The sequence below is a fragment of the Xenia sp. Carnegie-2017 genome, unplaced genomic scaffold (genome assembly GCF_021976095.1).
Source record: "Xenia sp. Carnegie-2017 unplaced genomic scaffold, XeniaSp_v1 HiC_scaffold_24, whole genome shotgun sequence".
Classification (NCBI taxonomy): Eukaryota; Metazoa; Cnidaria; class Anthozoa; order Malacalcyonacea; family Xeniidae; genus Xenia; species Xenia sp. Carnegie-2017.
Genome location: NW_025813487.1, coordinates 2,013,808 through 2,034,257, shown reverse-complemented (window position 1 = coordinate 2,034,257; position 20,450 = coordinate 2,013,808). Strand labels below are relative to the sequence as shown.

General features: G+C 36.0%; 4 protein-coding genes across 15 annotated transcripts in view; 3 read left to right on the top strand and 1 right to left on the bottom strand.

The window, feature by feature from the left end:
• Positions 1–20,450, top strand: part of LOC124451505 (brefeldin A-inhibited guanine nucleotide-exchange protein 2-like) — an 87,799-nt gene that overhangs the window by 29,389 nt on the left and 37,960 nt on the right. The window lies entirely within an intron of this gene.
• On the top strand, positions 4,399–4,860 carry LOC124451267 (52 kDa repressor of the inhibitor of the protein kinase-like). Its single transcript, XM_047001890.1, has one exon. It carries the CDS (start codon positions 4,399–4,401, stop codon positions 4,858–4,860), a length of 462 nt encoding a protein of 153 aa, XP_046857846.1.
• On the top strand, positions 6,846–19,605 carry LOC124451265 (the record flags this gene model as incomplete). The annotated part of the gene is made up of 3 exons (XM_047001887.1): positions 6,846–6,883; positions 8,433–8,514; positions 16,220–19,605. A coding segment is annotated over exon 3 (3,378 nt), but the record flags the coding sequence as incomplete, so codon positions are not given.
• Positions 13,967–14,839, bottom strand: LOC124451266. Its single transcript, XM_047001888.1, has one exon. The coding sequence runs from the start codon at positions 14,837–14,839 to the stop codon at positions 13,967–13,969; it is 873 nt and encodes a 290-aa protein (XP_046857844.1).

Below are 20,450 nucleotides of genomic sequence, written 5' to 3'. Positions count from 1 at the left end.
AGTTTCCAGGGGCGGATCTAGGCCATGGCGAAAGTGGCTTGAGCCACGGTCAGAATTCTACCACTTAAGTTTTTCCATGGTTGACTTTTTCATGATTAAAAATTTTGCTCAAATACAGCAAAATTCGATCAAAAGCAAAAATTGAATGAATTTTGTAATTTTTTGTCAAAAATTTGTGTTAACAGAACAAAAACTTCAAATTAAACGTCTTGTTAAAATAGTATAATCATCCAGTTAAACTCTGAACTGTAAAATCACCGAAAGCGTCTCGAATCTTGCCGAATACGCCATGAATATGCTCGGAATATGTTCGTAAATTCGAACCTGCAATCTCAGAATGAAGAGCCACGGTCAGCGTTCAAAAAATTTCGCAATAGTTGCTAAATATAGTAACCTTTAGCCACGGTGCAGCGTTGCAAGCCAATCACAGGGAACGTTTTGGTCATGTGCGCCACGGTGAGCCACAGTGAATGTATTTTGATTGCGCAATAAATACAAGTCATATGCAATAGCTCGATTCTTGTCGACTTGAAAAATGCTACTTCTAGTTCTACTCAGCGATTAGGATCAATGGAAACTTCAAAAAAGATCGATGTTCTTGAAAAGCTCGTCCAAACCTTTCAGCAAGAGAACGCTTGCGAAATTATTTCTGGTGAATTGTCTAACTTGAGACAACACTGTGTTAAAATAATCAACGAGGAAAGGCTTCGTCGTATAAATTCTATTGGCGATATTATGCTACGAACTTGTTTATTTTCAAAAATGCAGTTCCCTGAAAGCCAAACTGAAAGATCAGGACCCAATGTCCCTGTTAGGTACGAATTTACATGTATTGGGGTATTAGTTTATATTTTTATTTACGTTAGACATCTTGGCCTGAAATATATGATCAATCCGTTAATTTTCAGCTATTCATATTTAGTGTATCATGTAAAATATATGTCTAAAGCTGTCATTATTTTGCATACTCTGTCTAATGTACGGCCTAAATAATTTTAATTGTTATGTCTGTTAAAAAAAATGTTTTACTTCAATATTAGTCAAAGCTAGTCCTTTTTAAAATTTAACCCAATCAATAATGTATTATCCTTGTATTCCTGCCATTTTATGTTATCCCCTGGTTAAAGAAATTAACATATCATTTTGAATAACTGTTACTTTCTTTCACTGGTTATATAGAATATTGATGCTATAGTACAGGGGTCTCCAAACTTTAAAGCCAGAGGGCCACATGAACTTTCATTCAGCATGTTGAGAGCCGACGAACCGTATACCGCTGGTCAAAGAGCGATGAAGAAGTATTTTACACTTCACTCTTCTTGAAATTGCCGACACTCATCATCTACTTTTCTTTTTCTTTTATGCACAAAGTTTATTTTGTTTAATGATATTATTATTTTTTTCTCAAGTGTCTCTGCGGGCCAGATTGAGAGGCCTAACGGGCCGCATCTGGCCCGCGGGCCGTAGTTTCGAGACCCCTGCTATAGTAGATGGAATCAATAAGTCGTCTGAATCCTGTTCGACTTGCCTAGACTAGTTCCAAATCTTAGACTACCTGCCTGTGACTTTGACTTTATCATGATGTTACCAAATTAACACAAAGACAAAATAACTTTCTCAATTTCAATATTATTAGTCTATCTTTAACTGTATTGGTTACCCTTATTTATTCTAATGTCAGAGTCAGTCTAGCAGATTTGTTTCCGGGTATAGCTTGGTATAACAAAGCAGCCATTGATACTTAAATACTAATTTTTGTTTTAGTATTTTAGCCAATGGGAATTGTCTGTTCAATGCATGTTCTATTGAATTAGTTGGGAATGAGACTCTCTCTATTTACTTGAGATTCCTAACTAGTGTTGAAATGTTTGAGAATGCAAAATACTATTCTACCCATCCTGTCATCGAGTGTCAGCATAAAAATAGTGCGTTCACTTCACTTAAAAATGCCTTTGCCATGTGTATATCCGATGCAGCTCTAACCTCTTTAGAAAATGCGAATGAAATTGCAGCAGTTTTACAAAAAGCAGTGGAAACAGCAAATAATTACACCTTTTCATCCTTGATGTGTATGTTTGCTTTGTCCACAGTAATCCAGTGTGCTATTCAGTCATACTACCCAATTACTAATGATGCTGAAGTGAAAGGAAATTGGGATTCGTTGGCTAAAATGTTCAATTGTACAATATATCCAAGAGATTTTGTTGATGGGAGTGCAATTGACTATGTCCATATCTTTCGTTGTGCTGCGATGCCACCTTCTTATTTGGTAGATCAAAAAATCCCATCCACCAAAAATCATTTTGTTATTTCGTGCAAACCAATTGAAGCACTTCAGCCCGGAGACCATTATTTTAAAACACACATTCCAACCTTATTAAAGTCAGCTATGCCAATATGTCATAAAGTTCCCTCGGCTCCTAAAGTTTTTTCTGCTTCGTCCTCTTCGAAAGAAGCTACATCCACCAAAAAACAGACGGAAGTTGCAAAACGAAAGCAAAGTAGCTTAGATACTCTCCTAGTGAAACGAGTTTGCCAAACAAAAGAAGCTGAAGATAATCAAGTCAAACATCCTAGCACTATTACATGTGAAGGAATTTCATCCGTAACTTCCAACAGTGGTCCTACTTCAACTTACACTAATTCGCCGGCAGATGATATTTACAACTACATAAATCTGGTTTCAGATCTTTCTGATGCAAAAAAGTACGAAATTCTATGCAATCATTGGAAACCTGGTTCTGATTACTCTTTCTCCCCTCACGAAAGTACTGGAAGACGTTTTCAGTTTGCATGGTTATCTCGATTTCCATGGTTGGCTTACTCTGCTGTGGAAAACGGTGGTTTTTGCGTCACTTGTGTTCTGTTTGGCGGTGAAAGCACGCATAATGCAAGTAATCTCAAACGTTTGGTGGTAAGCGCTCTTCGTCCAAGTGCATCAACCCTTCAGAAGTTATGTCAACATGGCGAAAAATCTAATGTTCATGCAACTGCAATTCTCCGTGCTACACATATTAAGCAAATGATTGAGAACAAGACACTGGGGATAAATGTGCAGGTGAATACTGCCAGGAAAGAACTTATTAAAAAGAATCGTGCACGACTTCGCCCAATTGTCGATTGCATCATTACGTGTGCACGCCAAAATCTAGCGTTAAGAGGTCATTGCAATGATGCTCACTATTACCTTGATGGAGAAGATACCGCTAACCCTGGAAACTTTATTGAAATAATAAAGTATGGCGCTCGATGTGGTAACTTAATGGATGTGCTTTTTGAAAACTGCCCTTCAAACCAAACCTATAGATCAAAATCTATACAAAACGAAATAATAAATATATATGGCGTGTTAATAACTGAAAAAATTGTCAAAGAGAATAAAGATGAGAAATTTTTTGCTATTTTTGGCAGACGAAGCTACTTATTGTTCCAACGTAGAACAGATGGCCATTGTTTTGCTGTTTATAAAAAAAAATTTAAAAGTGAGGGAAGAATTCCTCGGTCTTTCTGGTGAAGCTCTATCCACTGAAATAAAAAATTTCATTCAAAGCATCTGCCTACGTATGGAAGAATGTCGTGGTCAGGGCTATGACGGCGCTGGAAATATGGCAGGAAAATTTTCTGGAGTTGCTGCCCGAATCATACAGGCGTACGATAAAGCCGTATACGTGCATTGTGGTTCGCATATACTAAATCTATGTGTTGCATCTGCTTGTTCAATAGACATGGTGCGTGAAATGATGAACAATGTCCGTCAAGTGTCAGACTTCTTTAATAATTCTCCAAAAATAACCATCGTCCTTAAATAGAAGATTAAAGAAAATTATCCACAACCAGTCATGAGAAGCTTATCAATGTTTGTCGCACAAGATGGATGGCCAGAATTAATGGCTTTCCACCTTTCGCAAAGTTTATTTGGCTATCTTGGCAGCACTAGAAGTGGTAAGAACCGACAAGTCAAACGATCATGATACGTGCTACAAAGCGGGGGGGATGATCACAGCCATTAAGTCTTTTCAGTTTATCGTTTGTCTGGTAGTTGTCGAGCGTTGCCTTAAATGCACCCAACCATTAACTTTGCAACTTCAGTCTGCTTCCCTTAACGCTGGTAAAGCTCGTGAAAAAGTTACTCTCCTCTTTTTGACCATTAACGAACTTCGCATGGACATTGACGCGGTCCATTCGTCGTATTACGAAATGGCTGTTGAATTAGCTAAAGGAGGAGGAGTGAAACCTTAAAAGAAGAGGACAAGTGACCGTCAAACGCACCGAGTCAACGTACCTGCGGACAGCACGTTAGAATACTACAAAAGAGCTTTAACGATTCCTTTCCTCGATCATCTTGTAGGGCAGTTACAATCAAGATTTTCAAATGGAAATCTCGACGCATTTGACGCCATGTATGCTTTGCCAAGTTACGTCACCAGTGAACCTAAGTGGGCCGAACATTTTTCTCGTTTTTTGAATAAGTATAAAGATGACCTACCGTCACCTGATTCTCTTGAAATGGAGTTAAGAATGTGGAAACTTTTCTGTTATAACTACGAGTGTCCGCTTACAAATTCCATACAAGAGTTGCTTCCTTTTGTTGATGTTCATTCATTTCCAAATGTACAAACTGCCTTCAAAATATTTGCAACAATTCCAGTGACTACATGTAGCTGTGAGAGATCGATTTCAACTCTTCGTCGATTGAAAACCTTCATGCGAAGTACCATGGGAGAAAAAGGATTATTGTCACTAGCATTATTAAATGTTCATCGAGAAATTCACCTTAATATCGACAAAGTAATCGATCGTTTTGCACTTAAACATCCAAGACGAATGGTATTGGCAGATCTTTTAAATAACGATCCGTGATGAGAAAGATAAAAAGCAATCTTTACGATTGTTGGATAAACGTCTTTGCTGTTGCTGGAAGATGACCACCTTTGAACATTGCTTTTATTAATCTTGCAATCTTTACGATTGTTGGATAAACGTCTTTGCTGCTGTTGGAAGAAGACTACCTTTGAACATTGCTTTTATTAATCTTGCAATCTTTACGATTGTTGGATAAACATCTTTGCTGTTGTTGGAAGAAGACTACCTTTGAACATTGCTTTTATTAATCTTTCACTCTTTACGATTATTGGATAAACATCTTTGCCGCTGTTGGAAGAAGACCACCTTTGAACATTGCTTTTATTAATCTTGCAATCTTTACGATTGTTGGATAAACGTCTTTGCTGTTGTTGGAAGAAGACCACCTTTGAACATTGCTTTTATTAGTCTTGCCATCTTTATGGCTGTTAAGGCATCCTTGCTGCTTTTCGAAAAAGACCATTTGATGGGGCAACAAAGATGGTGAATTATATTTTTGTAGTGAACTGTCTTTTGGTTATTCACTGCAAAAATAACATGCTTCATCTTTCTCTCACTCCTGCGGCAACAATCCTGTGATTACAGAAAGGTACGGAAACTGCGTTGATTTTACATCAGACACCACAAGGTAAGTAAAATTTTTATTCTTCTATCCGAACAGAATTAAAAAAATGGCGATATTAGAATTTTTTTTAGATGAGATTATAACTAAAATATTGTTATATTCTACATTAAAAATGCCGGAATTCGCTTTTCCGAGAGTCTAGATTTCAAAATTTTCTCGGGGAGGATGCCCCCAGACCTCCCTAGCTCGCTACGTCACAGGGCCACGGTCAGCCCAGAAGCTGGATCCGCCCCTGGTTTCTATCATGGTTTAGAAAATTACTATGAAACGATCAAACATTCAATTCAGACAGTGAGCTTGACTATGTTAGTTCAGTTGGCTATCAGTCGAAATCGGTCAAACCAATCACAGTAAGACAAAAATTTAAACGAACCAATTACACGATAGCAAGTGGACTCCCTTATAGGTCCGGCCGCCCCGCTTATCGGTGGAGATTATTCCAGATCGTCCACTGATCTGGCTATTGACCAATGAAATATGCGTTTTTGGCGTTCATACACTCCTTTATCAGTCGAACCAGTCAAGCCACCCCGCTTATCAGTCGGTTATTCCAGGTCAATTAAAATTCAACTGATCTGGTTACCAACGAGATATTCATTGGATTAGTCATTAGATTTCAATAATAAATAAAGCTGGATTTTTATCACGAAGTAAATGCGATAATAAAGTAAGAATAATTAATGATTTTTAATTAATATGAATAGGTAATTTTTGAATTTCAAACATCAGTCGCGCGACGGATTTGACATACTCTAGATCCGCCCCTGGATTCATATAACACAGTGAGCTTTTAAAATAATAATTTGAACTTGTTTATTTAGCAGTCTTATAGTTTACTTTCATTGCAACCTTTACTGTTGTATCTACAGTGTTTTTTATTGATCATAAGTAATTATAATTGCGTGCAGTTGATGTTTGCCTTGTATTTATAATTTACAATGGTTTATTCAATAACAAAGGTTTTTTATAATATGAACGACTTATGCGAGAATATACATGTATGGAATTTTTGATTAATGAAGGGAAAAAATCCACAGTTTCGAAAATCGTGTCTTAATCATTGGCATTCAAATCCTGTCTTAGATAGGTGATTCTCTATTCCTGAGTTAAAACTTGTGAAACTCTATAAGATTTAGGAGTAGTCCTTTAGAATTTGACTAATCTCAATGTTATTATGCACTCTGCATGAGGTTCTTATTTATGTATTTTTCATTCTATACCAATTGTTTTTAGTCAGTGATGTATACTTAGTTATATAACTAGAATATTCTACATAGACATCATTGATATACTGTTTGTTGAAGGAGGTCCTGACTCACTCTTCATCTTCGTTTGCTATTTAAAAGTGTTTATGTAACAAAACTTACATGGATAAAAGATTGATGTTACAATAAGGTATGAATTATGATCATCATTTTTAAACTGATATGTATGTGTTTGCGTGCTTTATAATAATCTCTCATTTTGGTAAGATATGTGACGTGTAAAGAACAACAGCAGGCATAATTTTGTCTACACAGTCATCATATATGAAGTCTTATTACTTAAACGTAGGTAATTTGTCGAAAGTAAAGCGAGATTCTGAAACTATATTACTACCTTTACATAACCAATTTGCTACTGAACTATCTCGATAATGTATGACTGAAAATTCAAGAGAATACATATTTAAGTTGATACACCAACTTTCTAACTATGGACAATAAGCTGCATGGGAAAAGACAGTAAAACCTGTTCAAAAATATGGAGGAGGCAGAATAACATGAGAATATTTTCTATATGTAGGACTCTGAATTTTTCTGTATAAACGTTACATGTCTGTGGGAAAAGGTGGATCTGTAAAAATTTATGTAGGGAGGGGCACATGTCCAATCATGCGTCACCTCCCTTCTTTGCTGACGCCACTTTTGACTAATCTCTGTGTGTCTAGCAAAATGTAGATAGTTGTATACAACAAACCATTTGTTTTAAAAGAAAACTTGAAAAATAAGCAAATGTTAAACACAGGAAGTATGTATTTACACACAGAGGAAGAACGCGACCGAATCTAGTTTTGTAAAATGTTCATTCATTCAATAAAGTGAGCTTTTAAAATTATACTTTTGATCAAGTTTGTTTAACAGTTTTAAGGTTTACTTTTATTGCATCGTTTACTGTTGTATCTACAGTGTCTTTGTTGATCATAAGTAATTATAATTGCGTGCAGTTGATGTTTGCCATGTATTTATAATTTACAATGGTTTATTCAATAACAAAGGTTTTTATAATAAGAACTGACTTATGCAAGAATATCCATGTATGGAATTTTTGATTAATGAAGGGAAAAATCCATTCACAGTTTTGAAAATCGTGTCGTAATAATTGACATTCAAATCCTGTCTTAGATAGGTGATTCTCTATTCCTGAGTTAAAACTTGGGAAATTTTATAAGATTTAGCAGTAGTCCTTTGGAGTTTGACTAATCTCAATGTTATTATGTACTCTGCATGAGGTTCTTATTTATGTATTTGTATTTCTATAACAATTGTTTTTAGTCAGTGATGTATACTTAGTTATATAACTAGAATGTTCTACATAGATGTCATTAATGTTTTATAACACTGTTTGTTGAAGGAGATCCTGACTCCTTCTCAGGACTGTACCAACCTGGACGATTATCATTTACAAACATGTAACGATACTCCCGGGTTCAAACCATTTACTTTATTTTTATTTCTATAACAATTATTTTTAGTCAGTGATGTATACTTAGTTATAGAGCAATACTGTTTGCTGAAGGAGATCCTGAGTCACTCTTCATCTTTGTTTGTTATTTAAATGTGTTTATGTAAAACTCATATGGATAAAAAGTTGATGTTTCATTAATGTATGAATTATGATCGCCATTTTAAACTAATATGTATGTAGTCGCGTTTTTTATATTAAATTTCTTATCTTTTGTTAGGTGTGTGACATGTAAAGAACTAAAACAAGCATAATTTTTTCCACATGATCGTCATATATGAAGTCTTATTTCTAAAACAAAGGTAATTTTACGTAAGTTAACCGAGATTTTGTATTTACATTTCTAACTTAACAATATTTATACCGAAGCATTGCGTAGTATGAAGTATGACTATAAACAAATTAGGAAATTGAACGAGACTTACCTGAAGTTGAAGTTCGATTGGGATTCTATTAGCATCTACAGAGCAGAGATTACAGGAGACATAGTACGCATGCGCACATTGGTCATATTTCAAAGATAGTGGCCACATGAACCGCCTAAATGTGCATATGAACGATATGCAGGGAGGCCGTAACATGATGGGTGGGCGTGTAAACGATTGAGCTCTAAAAGACCTGGAGGGGCAAAGGGGCCTGGACCCCGTGGTCAAAAACATGGCGGCAATGGCGGATTTTGGTTGTCAAAACTTCCACTTTGAGAAAAATTTTTAATATTCGCTCCCTCCCGAATCCGGAACTCTATGACTGCTTATTTTTATGACAACCAGCGAAAACAACCACGATACCGTAAGCATAAAATATTGAAAAAATGCTTCAGGTTTTTGTGAAATAGACACACACATTTAAATGAGGTAAATCTACTGTAAAATAACGTATATTTTTTCAAGTAATGCTTAGCTATATCAGAAATAAATATCAAACGGCATTCTTTACACTGTCAATGTGTCGTTAAGCTTTAATGCATAATCCCATGAGCAATACTTGTGTTTTTGACTGTTTATGAACATCTTGGTGCAACTGTCTTTTTTAAATAGCTGGGTAAATCTTAGTTAAAATGTCCAAAAAGGAGTTAGAAAAAGTTAGCTTACCCCTACGACTTAAGTCGACTGGAAATATATAAGTAGGTATGTATTTTTTTTTTTTTTTTGGTAGGATTGATTCTGGGTGTCTTATAAGGTATTATGATATTCTGATAAATCTACTGAGAACTTATGAAGAAAATATCTTAAACTGGGAGAGCAAAAGAACAAAATTCAGAAATTCTATAATCAGGTTGCTAGTTCTGTTTTGAGCCAAGATATTAGAAACTGGATTGTCATTGACAACCATGGATCTACTACTGAACAGAACTACATTAATTTCCCATTGAAAATAAAATTTCTTAAATTAAAGTGCATTGGCTTCTCTGATGTAAAACTTTTCTTATTGCTGCATGAAGGCAAACCTGTTTAAATAATTATAATGTAGGTGAAGATATTTAGCATGTTGTATAATTGTTATTGTACAGTCATTATTCATAATATTATGGCCTTGTGTAATGTATGTCAAGAAGAACGTATTAATTCTCAAAAATGCTAACCTTCTTGAACTACTTTTCTCTTGTGTCCTTACCAATTGCAGTTACCTATACTATTTTTTTAGGTTCAAACAACTTGACAAACTTTTGAATTTTATATTGTGCCTTTGAATTTTTCTTTTTGTCTTTTGGTAAAAATATCAGTGAATGACTTAAAAATCAAGTTTATGTAAAATAGTATTTTGTACAAAGAAACTATACATAATTGGAAAAGTCTCATGTTGAAGACAGATGTTCTTTTACAGGATTGCTATTCTTATTTTAAATAACATCGTATTTCTTCATAAGACATAAAAAGTTCTTCGCCATCAATTTTTGCTTCTTCCACATTCAACTTCATTGCAACCAATGCATCTTATGTGAATTTTTAATCACCTGGAATTGAAAAACGTATAGATTTTGTCAGATGATGCAGTACTATATTTAATGTTTCATGCTTGTCATCATAAGCTTTTCTTGACAAAAATTTCAAGGTAGGAGCCTAATTTGGCACATTATTGGACAAAGTAGTTTTTATCTTGGTTTTGATGTACTAACCTGTTTACTAGAACAAACAATTCATTTACAGAAACACCCGATGGCATTTAAAACTGTTAGCATAAAGCAAACCTTTACACACCATCATCATGATTGTCCATAATCTATCAAATTGTTCAGGCTAGCTGTTTAAGACAGGTATTTTTTAATGTACGACATGTACCAAAGAGTTCATTAATTAATCCTGCACTGAATTTGATTTCAATACAGCTCTATTAATAGCTGTATTGAATATATTCTTAATATTTGCTTCATGTTTTCAGAAAAATATCATGAAAAAAACCTCCATTTCTTGGAGGTAAAGTCAGTTGAAACAAGAGTTTTAAGACATGCATATCGCGATAAGAATTGATTGCTTTGCCTCGTCTAACAAGCGACTAAGTAAAGAAAAAATAAGACTGGATGAACATAACTTAAATTATAACTTAGGAGTAAAAACATTCACAAAATATATACCATCACACTTCAAGTATTGACTTAAAACAAAATACTGAACACTTTAAATGGTAAACAATCTTACGTTGCTTACCGGTGTCATGAAATGTTTCCTTTTCTGGCATTACTTCAGCATCCGTATACCAAACAAGTTTGCAGCATGTTTTAAAAATAAAATTTCTAAAAGTTTTTGTGCTTGGCATTGATATTTTATATAATCGCAATTGTGGTTGTCAAATCCGGGTGAGCGAAAAAAATTTTATTTTATGAGCCCGCGTCTTTCCGCTGACTTTGACAACCAAAATCCGCCATTTTTTTGACCACGCGGCCGCGCGCTGATAATTTATAGTAATTTTGTTGACGTTTCCCCTCCAGGTCTTATAGAACTCAATGGTGTAAACTCTGCTCTGTAGATGCTAATAGAATCCCAATCGAACTTCAACTTCAGGTAAGTCTCGTACTATTTCCTTATTCTATTAGCATCTACCGCAGAGATCCCACGAGATTTGAAAGTCATGTGGACACACTTCATGCCTACACGCAAATACGACATTAAGTTATAAACTTATTTTAATTGGAGATGTGTCAAACATACCCAGAAATAGTAACAAATATGAATTTAAAGTATTTTGCTCTAAGATTGAATGCGTGTTGGTCCATACTGTTTGACAAGTTGGTCGATATAGAAGATGTATGAGTCCTCTTCCTTCTTTACAGTTAAGAAGTTCATGAGGTGGAGTGATTGGGCACGATGCCCTGTGACTAATGCACAGTGCATTACCAACTTATGAGCTAGCTGTTGTAGGGTTAAGTCTTCTACTGCGGGATGTGTCTTTAAATACTCTAATACAATAAAGGTGTCCCAGGTCTCTTGATATCTTGGTAGTGCTGGTCTAGAATTAAACACTCCCTTCATAAATCTCTGAACCATATAATGTGTACCAATCGTAGAATTCCCTTCAGTAATAACGAATGAAGATAACATATTCGAGCAGTGTTTATGCAACTGTAACTCATCCCTTCATCAAATAGATGCTGTAAAAAGTCTAGAACTACCTGTAAAGTTGGATGAAGGGGATTGGCATTCCGTTTATTAGCATAGAGTTGCCACATGTTAAGGTACACCTGATATTGTTTTTGTGTTCCTCGCCGCCAGGAATTAAGTATTGTTGCTTGAGCCTGTGGTGAAATGGCCTTACTTGAGAGTGATCTCCGGATAAGAAAAAAGCTATCAGTCTCAGTCTCCCTTTCAGTGGATGTTCTTTTGCTTGATTTGATGGTAAGCTCACGTTGCTTTTGTTTTGGGGTAGGAGAAAAGGTCGGTGAATCATTAATCGTGCCAGCATCGGATACCAGGATTGAGTTGGCCAATCCGGTAAGATGAGAATTGTCTGTTCCTGGGCCATTTCTACTTTTTGTAAAACTTGTGATATAACACTAAAGGGTGGAAAAGCATAAAGAAACAATTTACTCCAATCAATGCAAAAAGCGTCAATAGCCCACGCCAGTGGATCTGGGTGCCACGAGACATAGGGTTTAAGTTGATAGTTTAGTCTAGAAGCAAACATTTCAACTTCTGGGGTCCAAAAATATGCTGTTACTTCAGGAAATAATTCAGCATCAAACTTCCATTCTTTGGAATCATCAAATGTTCTGGAAGCTTTGTCACCCACCTCATTAAGTTTCCCAGGGATATAGCTGACAGTTAACGATATGTCCCTGATTCTGCCCCGCGCCCATATTTCCCTTGCAATTTTATTGCATAGGTGAGAGTGGCAGCCCCCCATGTGGTTAATATATGCAAGGGCCGTGGTATTATCGGTCATTATTTTAATGTGGGTGTGGGCTAGATCTCTACAGAGAGATTGTAGCCCGAACAGTATTGCTTTGAGCTACAGGCAGTTTATGTTGGAATCTTTTTCGGCGATTGACCATTCGCCTCCGGTGGACTGTTTGCTAATACATGTGCTCCATCCCTTGGCAGAGGCGTCCGTACACAATACGTGGTCAATCTGGCCATGATTCAGATCTTTTTATGACTCATATGCATTATTAATCCACCAAGATACGTCCTCCATCGCCGAAGGAGAGAGTTTCAATGTCGAATCAAAGTTACCCCTGTTAGACTTAAGGGCTGTTGGTTTGTTCCTATCAAGATCACGATAACACAGTGGGCCATATTCAACGCCTTGGAAACAAGCTACCATCATACCAATTAGCTTGACCACTTCCCGTATGCCTGGAGAGTCAGACTTCAGCACCCCCCTGGCAACCTCGCATAATTTGTTGTGTTTCTCTATTGATATAGAGATAGTCATATCTATTGAATTTAATAAAAACCCTAAATGTTGTGAAATCTGTGTGGGTTCAGTTACAGATTTATCTTTATGAGGTAGGAATCCTAACTTCTGAAAAAATTGTAGTGTCATGTACGTTTTGCTCGCATTCTGAATAGGAGTAGCCCATTGAAAAAGAGTCATCAATGTATCCGCTAGAAATGTGCCTAAGCACCCTCAGCTTAGAATATACAGGCTTGAATATCTTTGTAAATAAGCGTGGAGCGGAAGATAATCCTTAAGCAAGGCATGTGAATTGATGCAGATTACCTCTCCACATAAATTTTAAGTATTTTTGATGCTCTATGTGTATTGGTATTGAGTAATAGGCATCTCTAAGGTCATCGGATGCTATGTAGCACCCAGGTCGCATGAGCTGAGTACAAGTATGGATAGATTCCATTTTAAAGTGGTGATATGTTACAAATGTGTTGAGCTCTTTTAGGTTTAACATCATTCTAAAAGATCCATCTTTCTTTGCTCTAAGAAAGATATTAGAGATAAACTCGCCCTGTTCATGCATTCTTGTAACAATGATACCTTTCTCTAGAAATTTTGTAACTTGACGATCGACATTTTGAACTTCCGAAGGAGACATTTTTATAAAGTGGGGTTGTTTCAGCTGGACTGGGTCTATAAGAAAATCAATCTTGTATCCGCTTACAGCTGATAAAATGGAATGATCGTGAGTTAGCTCCCTTCACTTCCAAATAAATTGTTGTATCCGGCCTGCAATTATACTACAATCATTGTCTCCTCCAGATATGGTAGAAGTACTACACCCACGTTGACTAGAACTTACAAGGTCGAGAGTAGGAGTCACTGCTTTTTTTAGTGTTTTTCCCCTGTCTCGACTTTCCTCTTGGGTTAGTTTTGATAATAGTTGCGTCGTTTGGGTCGCCTTTGCAAATGATCGCCACGACGTTGGAATAAAAAAGGTACATTGGAGTTATACGAGCTGGTCGACCTTTGATCGTTGCGTTTCCGTTTTTGGCTTGTCAGTTGCTGTGCAGCCTTTTTGCTTTCTTTTACTCTTTTCAGGCGTTCCTTTAAATCATCACCAAACAGTTCTGCAGCAACAGGTTCTTTGTTACTAAAATTTGCCTTGTAATTTTCATCAAGTTCAACTTTGAACAAGTCCCTGCGGCACATGCTCAGATCACGATTAGCTGAAGCGAGAAGCACTATAGATGGGGACAGCCGATCCCAGATAACCTCTGGTGTCGGTGCAGGTGTTGTAGGCTTTGTTCCAAGAGAGGTACTAATTGATCCCGCAATTCGGGAAATCGGAATGAGTCCCTTTATTAAGGCTTCTTGTAATTTTTGTAGACGTGCATCCATGCTACGTTTGGATTTCCTAGCAATGTCCAAAATTTCTGGGTTCACCTTTGTAACTCTTAACGGGTCACAGTTTTCGTGGCGTTTTACCCCTTTCTTCCGTTTTGATAATGTTTGTTCGTTTAGCCCAGAGGACAAAATGCTTGTCAGGATTTTAGAAATTTTAGTTGGCAATGGTTGGTCTGTCGGTTCAATCTCAGTCACTTCGTGAATCAGTTCATCTACCAAAGCATCGCTTTGGTTTGCTAGAGCTGGAGCTGTATCTGCAACTACAGCAGCAGCCCCGTTGGTAGTGTGTTCGTCATCTGTTTCACCTTCAGATATAACATCACCATCGTTCATTTGGCGTGCGGCATCATAAGCCTGCTTGAGCTCTTTTACGACATTAGCAAAAGTATTCATCAAGACAGTAAGTTGATCGACTTTCCTGTTAAGGTCGTCCAAAGTGGTTCTCCCGTCATTTCCTTCTTCTAGGAGATTGTTGTTTTTGGCTTTAGCAGGGTGTTTATACCCGCCCCGCCCCCCAGATTTGCTCTTTTTGCCTTGTAGACGAGACTGTTTCTGTTACGGTTCATCATCTACATTCACGTCTCCTAATAAGAACGAAAGCGTCGGATTAGGATGGTTACGCAAGAGCGTCAAGTCGTCTGCTTGCTCAATTGCTTCGCTGACTTGTGCCATTTGTTGTTGACTAGATTATCTAACCACAGAAAAAGAGTTTGCCGCGCAAACTCAGTGGTTATGTAGATGTTTTGTCCTGTATTGTTTTCTACAACTTTTTTGTCGTTCTACAAGACGGGATGGCAAATTATTTTATGGATTATTCGTATATGACCAAACACGCCATCTGTAATGGCGGTGAGCAAGGTAGAGAATGACCAATGTGCGCATGCGTAGTATCTCTCGCGGAATCTCTGCGGTAGATGCTAATAGAATCAACGTTTATTTCCATTCTTAATGAAAATCGTTTGAATAATTCCATAAGTGATTTTTAAAGCTATTATTGAAACCACGACTGGAATGTAGGTTTCATTTTTTGTTTCAAATTATCCACCATAAAAATTGCGGCTTTTACACGCAGAAAAGATCTGATAATAAATAATTCTGAGTAAGTGATGCGCTTGACATTCACAAATGCCACGTCATAATGTGACATTTCTTTTCAAATATAACTAAACTTAAGTAAACAGTACAATGTATAAATGTAAAGTAAAGATTATGTTCAAGTGGTCAAAATGAACGCCAGATAACGTGCATATTTCATCATCATTCATTTTGCACGTAATTTATTCTTAGATGAACTTTGATTTAGCATGTACATTGAGAAACTGAAATCAAGATACTTGTTTTGTTTTCCAACGTGTCTAACTGTTTTATTTATATGAATTAAATCGATATTCCACTGACTGTCTTTGTATGGGGACTTCTGCAGTTTAGCGGACACCTTGGACGGTGACCCAAACACTACCCTATAATCCCAAAAAAAACGAGCCCGCGGTCACAAGTGCTTCGGGCATCCGCTAAACTAAGTAGGCGAAAATATTATCATTTTAATTGTTTTTTCATTGTATCAAGTCTACTATTTTTACGCCTTAATGTAAGATCAATTACTGGGTCATGTCACTAGGCAGTTAACACAATTTTCATCGAGAGAAAAAATGAAGCACATAAGTTTTTATAAATGACTTGTAGTACTATTTTTTATTTATCCTTTTAACTTTTGTGCTCATTTTGTACATTGCAAATTGATGCTTTTTGAACAAATTCGTTCTTCATTTCTAGCTTGAAAAATGGCTTCACCACCTCAAAAACTGAAGTTTGAGACAAACGGATTTCGTTTAAGTAAACTTTTAATCAATAAAGGAACCCAAGCCTTAAAAACAACATTGCATATCTATATAAATCTTCAATCATCAAACTTAAAAGATAAACTTAATGATCCCTATACAAAGAGTAATTTGACGTCACTAAAATTCAAAGTCATCAGCAAAGAGCAATGGAACCTTCTTTACCCGTCAACTGGCTCACCTGACATTGAAAACTTTGATATTTCATTATTGACTGTCTTGTTACGTAACATTTGTGGCTTCACGGAACCATCTGGTGGATGGAATAATCTTCCTTCCTCTTCAGATACTTCAATCTCAGCAAATATAGCAAGAATAAAGATTTATCGAAACAAAGTGTACGGTCACATAACTACATTTAGTGTAGATGACAGTAAGTTTGAGTACTTGTGGCAGGAAATTTCAAAAGCATTGGTCGGTCTGGGTATTCAACAAACTGAAATAACTGAATTAAAGAAAGCTCCACTCAGTCCTGATGAGGCAAATCATATTGAAATGCTAAAAAAATGGTATGAAGAAGAGCGACAGTTAATGAAGGTTGCTGAGAAAATCAACGAAAATGTAGAAGAATTAAAAAAAAATTTTGAAGATATGAAAAATAAATTTGAAGAAATTAAAGAAAGCATGGCAAAAAAGGATGATGTAACCAGAGTGAGAGAAATGAATCAAGACAAAATATGCTCAGATCTTCAGAAGCTTGGAAAGTGTAATTTTAATGGTCTTATAAATGATCTTAACAAGAAATACCTTGAAGGCACTAGACAATGGTTATTTGAAAAACTCGACACTTGGTTTAACGATAGAAGTGAAGATGCTTCTAATGTCATGATTTTGATTGCCGGTCCAGGTGTTGGTAAAAGTGTGTTTGCTGCTGAGTTGTGTCGACGATATTCTGATAAGAAGAAACTTGCAGCTTCTCATTTCTGCAGATATAATATATCAGATTATAGAAATCCTCAAGTATTGATAGAATCATTGGCTAGTAGCATGTGTGATACAATATCAAATTTTAAAAGCAAGCTGCATGAAGAATTACAGAGAAACAATTCCAAAAAATCGATCACCGATAAATTCCTTGTTTTATTAAATAATCCATTGCATTCATTAAAAGATCATAAACCAATGCTTTTGGTTGTTGATGCCTTAGATGAAAGCGAAGTTGATGGCAAAAGTGAATTGTTGGAATTGATTGCAGAAGAGTTTGACCGACTGCCTAAATGGATTAAAATCTTCATCACCAGTCGTCCAGAACTTTCTGTTCAAACGGAGTTGAAAGACATGAATCCTGTGGAAATTACAACTCATCCTCCTGATGAAAACAAGGAAGAAGACCTGCACAAGTATTTGAGACAGGAGTTGAGTCTTCTTTTCGAAAAAAATAGTGATGGTGCTTCCTTGTCAATAGTTAAAAAATTGAAGGGCCTATTTTTGGGAGATCAATTGAATGATCGTGTGCATAGAGATCGCTACGTTCTATCGTCATTAGTTGAAAAATGTGAGGGATCATTTCTTTATGCGTATTACGCACAACTGAGCTTGAAAGAAAAAAATACTGAGCTTACTTACGAAAACATTAGACAATTGGTCCCTAGTGGGTTAAGCGGTGTTTACACAAAGCAATTCAAAAGAGTAAAAGAATTGTTAACGACGGAAAGTCCCAGAAATTCTGTCATCTCAGAAACTTCTTTCATGCAATTTCTTGAATTGTTGGCTGCCTGTAAGGAGTTTTTACCATTAACTTTCCTGTTTAGCTATTTTGGTATTTCTGGTGACATCAAGTTAGAAGTCCGCAGTAAAATCATTGCACTGTTATCTCAAATTTTGCCAGTTTACGATGATTGTTTAACCGTGTATCACAAATCTCTAATTGATTGGTTGAAATCAGATGGTTACGAACAGCATGATTTTACAGTTAATCCAAAAAATGGTCATAAGTTATTATGGCATGCTTGTGAGAAAGAGTTTAAACATATCAAGTCGATGAACATTTTTGAAGATCAGATGAACACTACTATGATTAAATACGCTTTAAAGAATGGAGTCCACCATATGACAGAATATGGCGAAAATGTCGACGTTAGCTGGGCAGTAGATGTCAAAGTGGTTTGTGCAAGGTTAATGGTTGTGGAAGACATTGACATGTATACCATTAGGTTTGAATTGTTTGAAATCATTAAGAAACTACAAACTTTCTTGAAAAAAGATGTACTTGAAGAACAACTATTTCATTTGTTTATGACAAGGAGATGTAACTCATATAGTTTTCATGATAGCTGTAGTTATTTACAAATTATTGTAAACAGAATTGATGGCAGTAACAAAAAAAGATTATTGGCAAGGGATTTATTAAAACAAGGAAAGTTTGTTTGGTTTGAGGATTTAGACTCAACATATTTAACAAACCATCATCATTTGACTGTCTCCTTACGTTCTAACGTTACATCTCTTTGTGTGTCGTCCAATGAAGAACTTCTTGCTTTAGGATATGAAAATGGTCAAATATCTATTTTTGAGCTTCCTGAATTCCAACAACGATGCACTCTAGGCACTGCACTCGATGATTCAAGGTTGGAAAAGTGGGATGATGTAGACACATTTTTATCCCAGTATGACATCGTTGACTATCCAACATTATTGAACTTTGGTTTTCTACGTGGAAACATCTGTTATTGCTCCTTTTCACCTACCGGAAGTAGACTGGTAACTAGTGATGGATCTACTGAAGTAAAGTTGTGGGATGTTAACAATGGACGTTTATTATTATGTTTACAGTCATATGATGTCGTTAATCGTTGCTATTTCTCAGATTCTGGTTTGTTTATTACAGCAGAATATGATGGATATTTATCTAAAGATGTGTTCACTGCATGGAATTCATTAACTTTGCAAAGAATTGATCGACGCTGCGTTGTTGATTACCAAGAACTACAATGCACCGATAAATATTCAGAGTTCTTTGTTGACGTGTTTGGCGAGAATTCGTATGTTTTTCAATTCCCAAAGGCAATGGATATTGTTTCAAGTGAGAAGAATTATTCACTACCCTTACATTTAATGATAACACACCATTATCGTGATTGTATTTTTTATCATACAAGCCAGAATGGAAAGTTTTCTAATATCACTCAGTTGACAAAATACAACGATCAAGGAAAAATCGAGTTTTGTTTACCAAGTGTTAAGTGTTCATGTATTTATAGGAATCGTAACAAAGTCCATCCCATCTCGTTTAAGGAATTTTACGTTGTGGCGTATTTTTCCAAGCTGAATATTTTCAAAACTGATCATCTTTTGAAACCTTCATTTATTTTTGAGGAATTCAAAATTAAATGTTGTTGTTTTTCACCGGATGGATCTTTTTTTGCTGCTTTCGCTGTTGGTGACAACGTCAACATTCATATTTGGAGCATTGAACGTTGCTCTATTATTCAAACTGTACCAATGCAACTGAAGAATGCTTTAGGATGTTGGTGGTCAGATGGTTTACTGTGGATATGGGATGGTTCTGATCATCTTACGAAGATATCAGCTTCGTCTGAAAATTTTGTAGATTCTACTCAAGCAAAGCATGTTAACATTGGATTTAAACCTAAGAAAATCTTAACATTTGCTGATGTCTTAGTTTGTATTGACGAACAAGATTTTGTTCAAGTTGTTAGAATTGCCAAGGGTGAGATACAGTACAACGAAAGACTTCCTGTCCATAGTTCAAAATTTAAAGCAGCAGCTGTACTACCTGATAATTCTGTTATTTTAGCTGTAAACAAAACAGAATACACATTATGGAAATGGGGAAATAACAACAATGAACTTTACTTGAAACCTTGGCACACTGAAAAAATACCCGTAACGTCTTTTATTGAAAAATTTGTTCGAGAACAGATAATTTTAACTTGTCTTGAAGTCAGTTGCTCTATAAGTGATAGTAACCAAGCGGTCATTGCATTCTCTTTTGAAGACGACAATTTGATACTGAGAACTGGCATTTTTGTAATTAATGTGCATAAAAACAATGACGTGAGTACGATTTGGCAGAGTATCGATGGATTTTTATGGTCATGCACATTCGTACATAAATCATATTTCATTGGCGAATCTTTTGGCACATTGTTTGCTGTAGATTTAAACAGTGGAAAAAGATGCGCTACATTTTACTCATTAGGGTC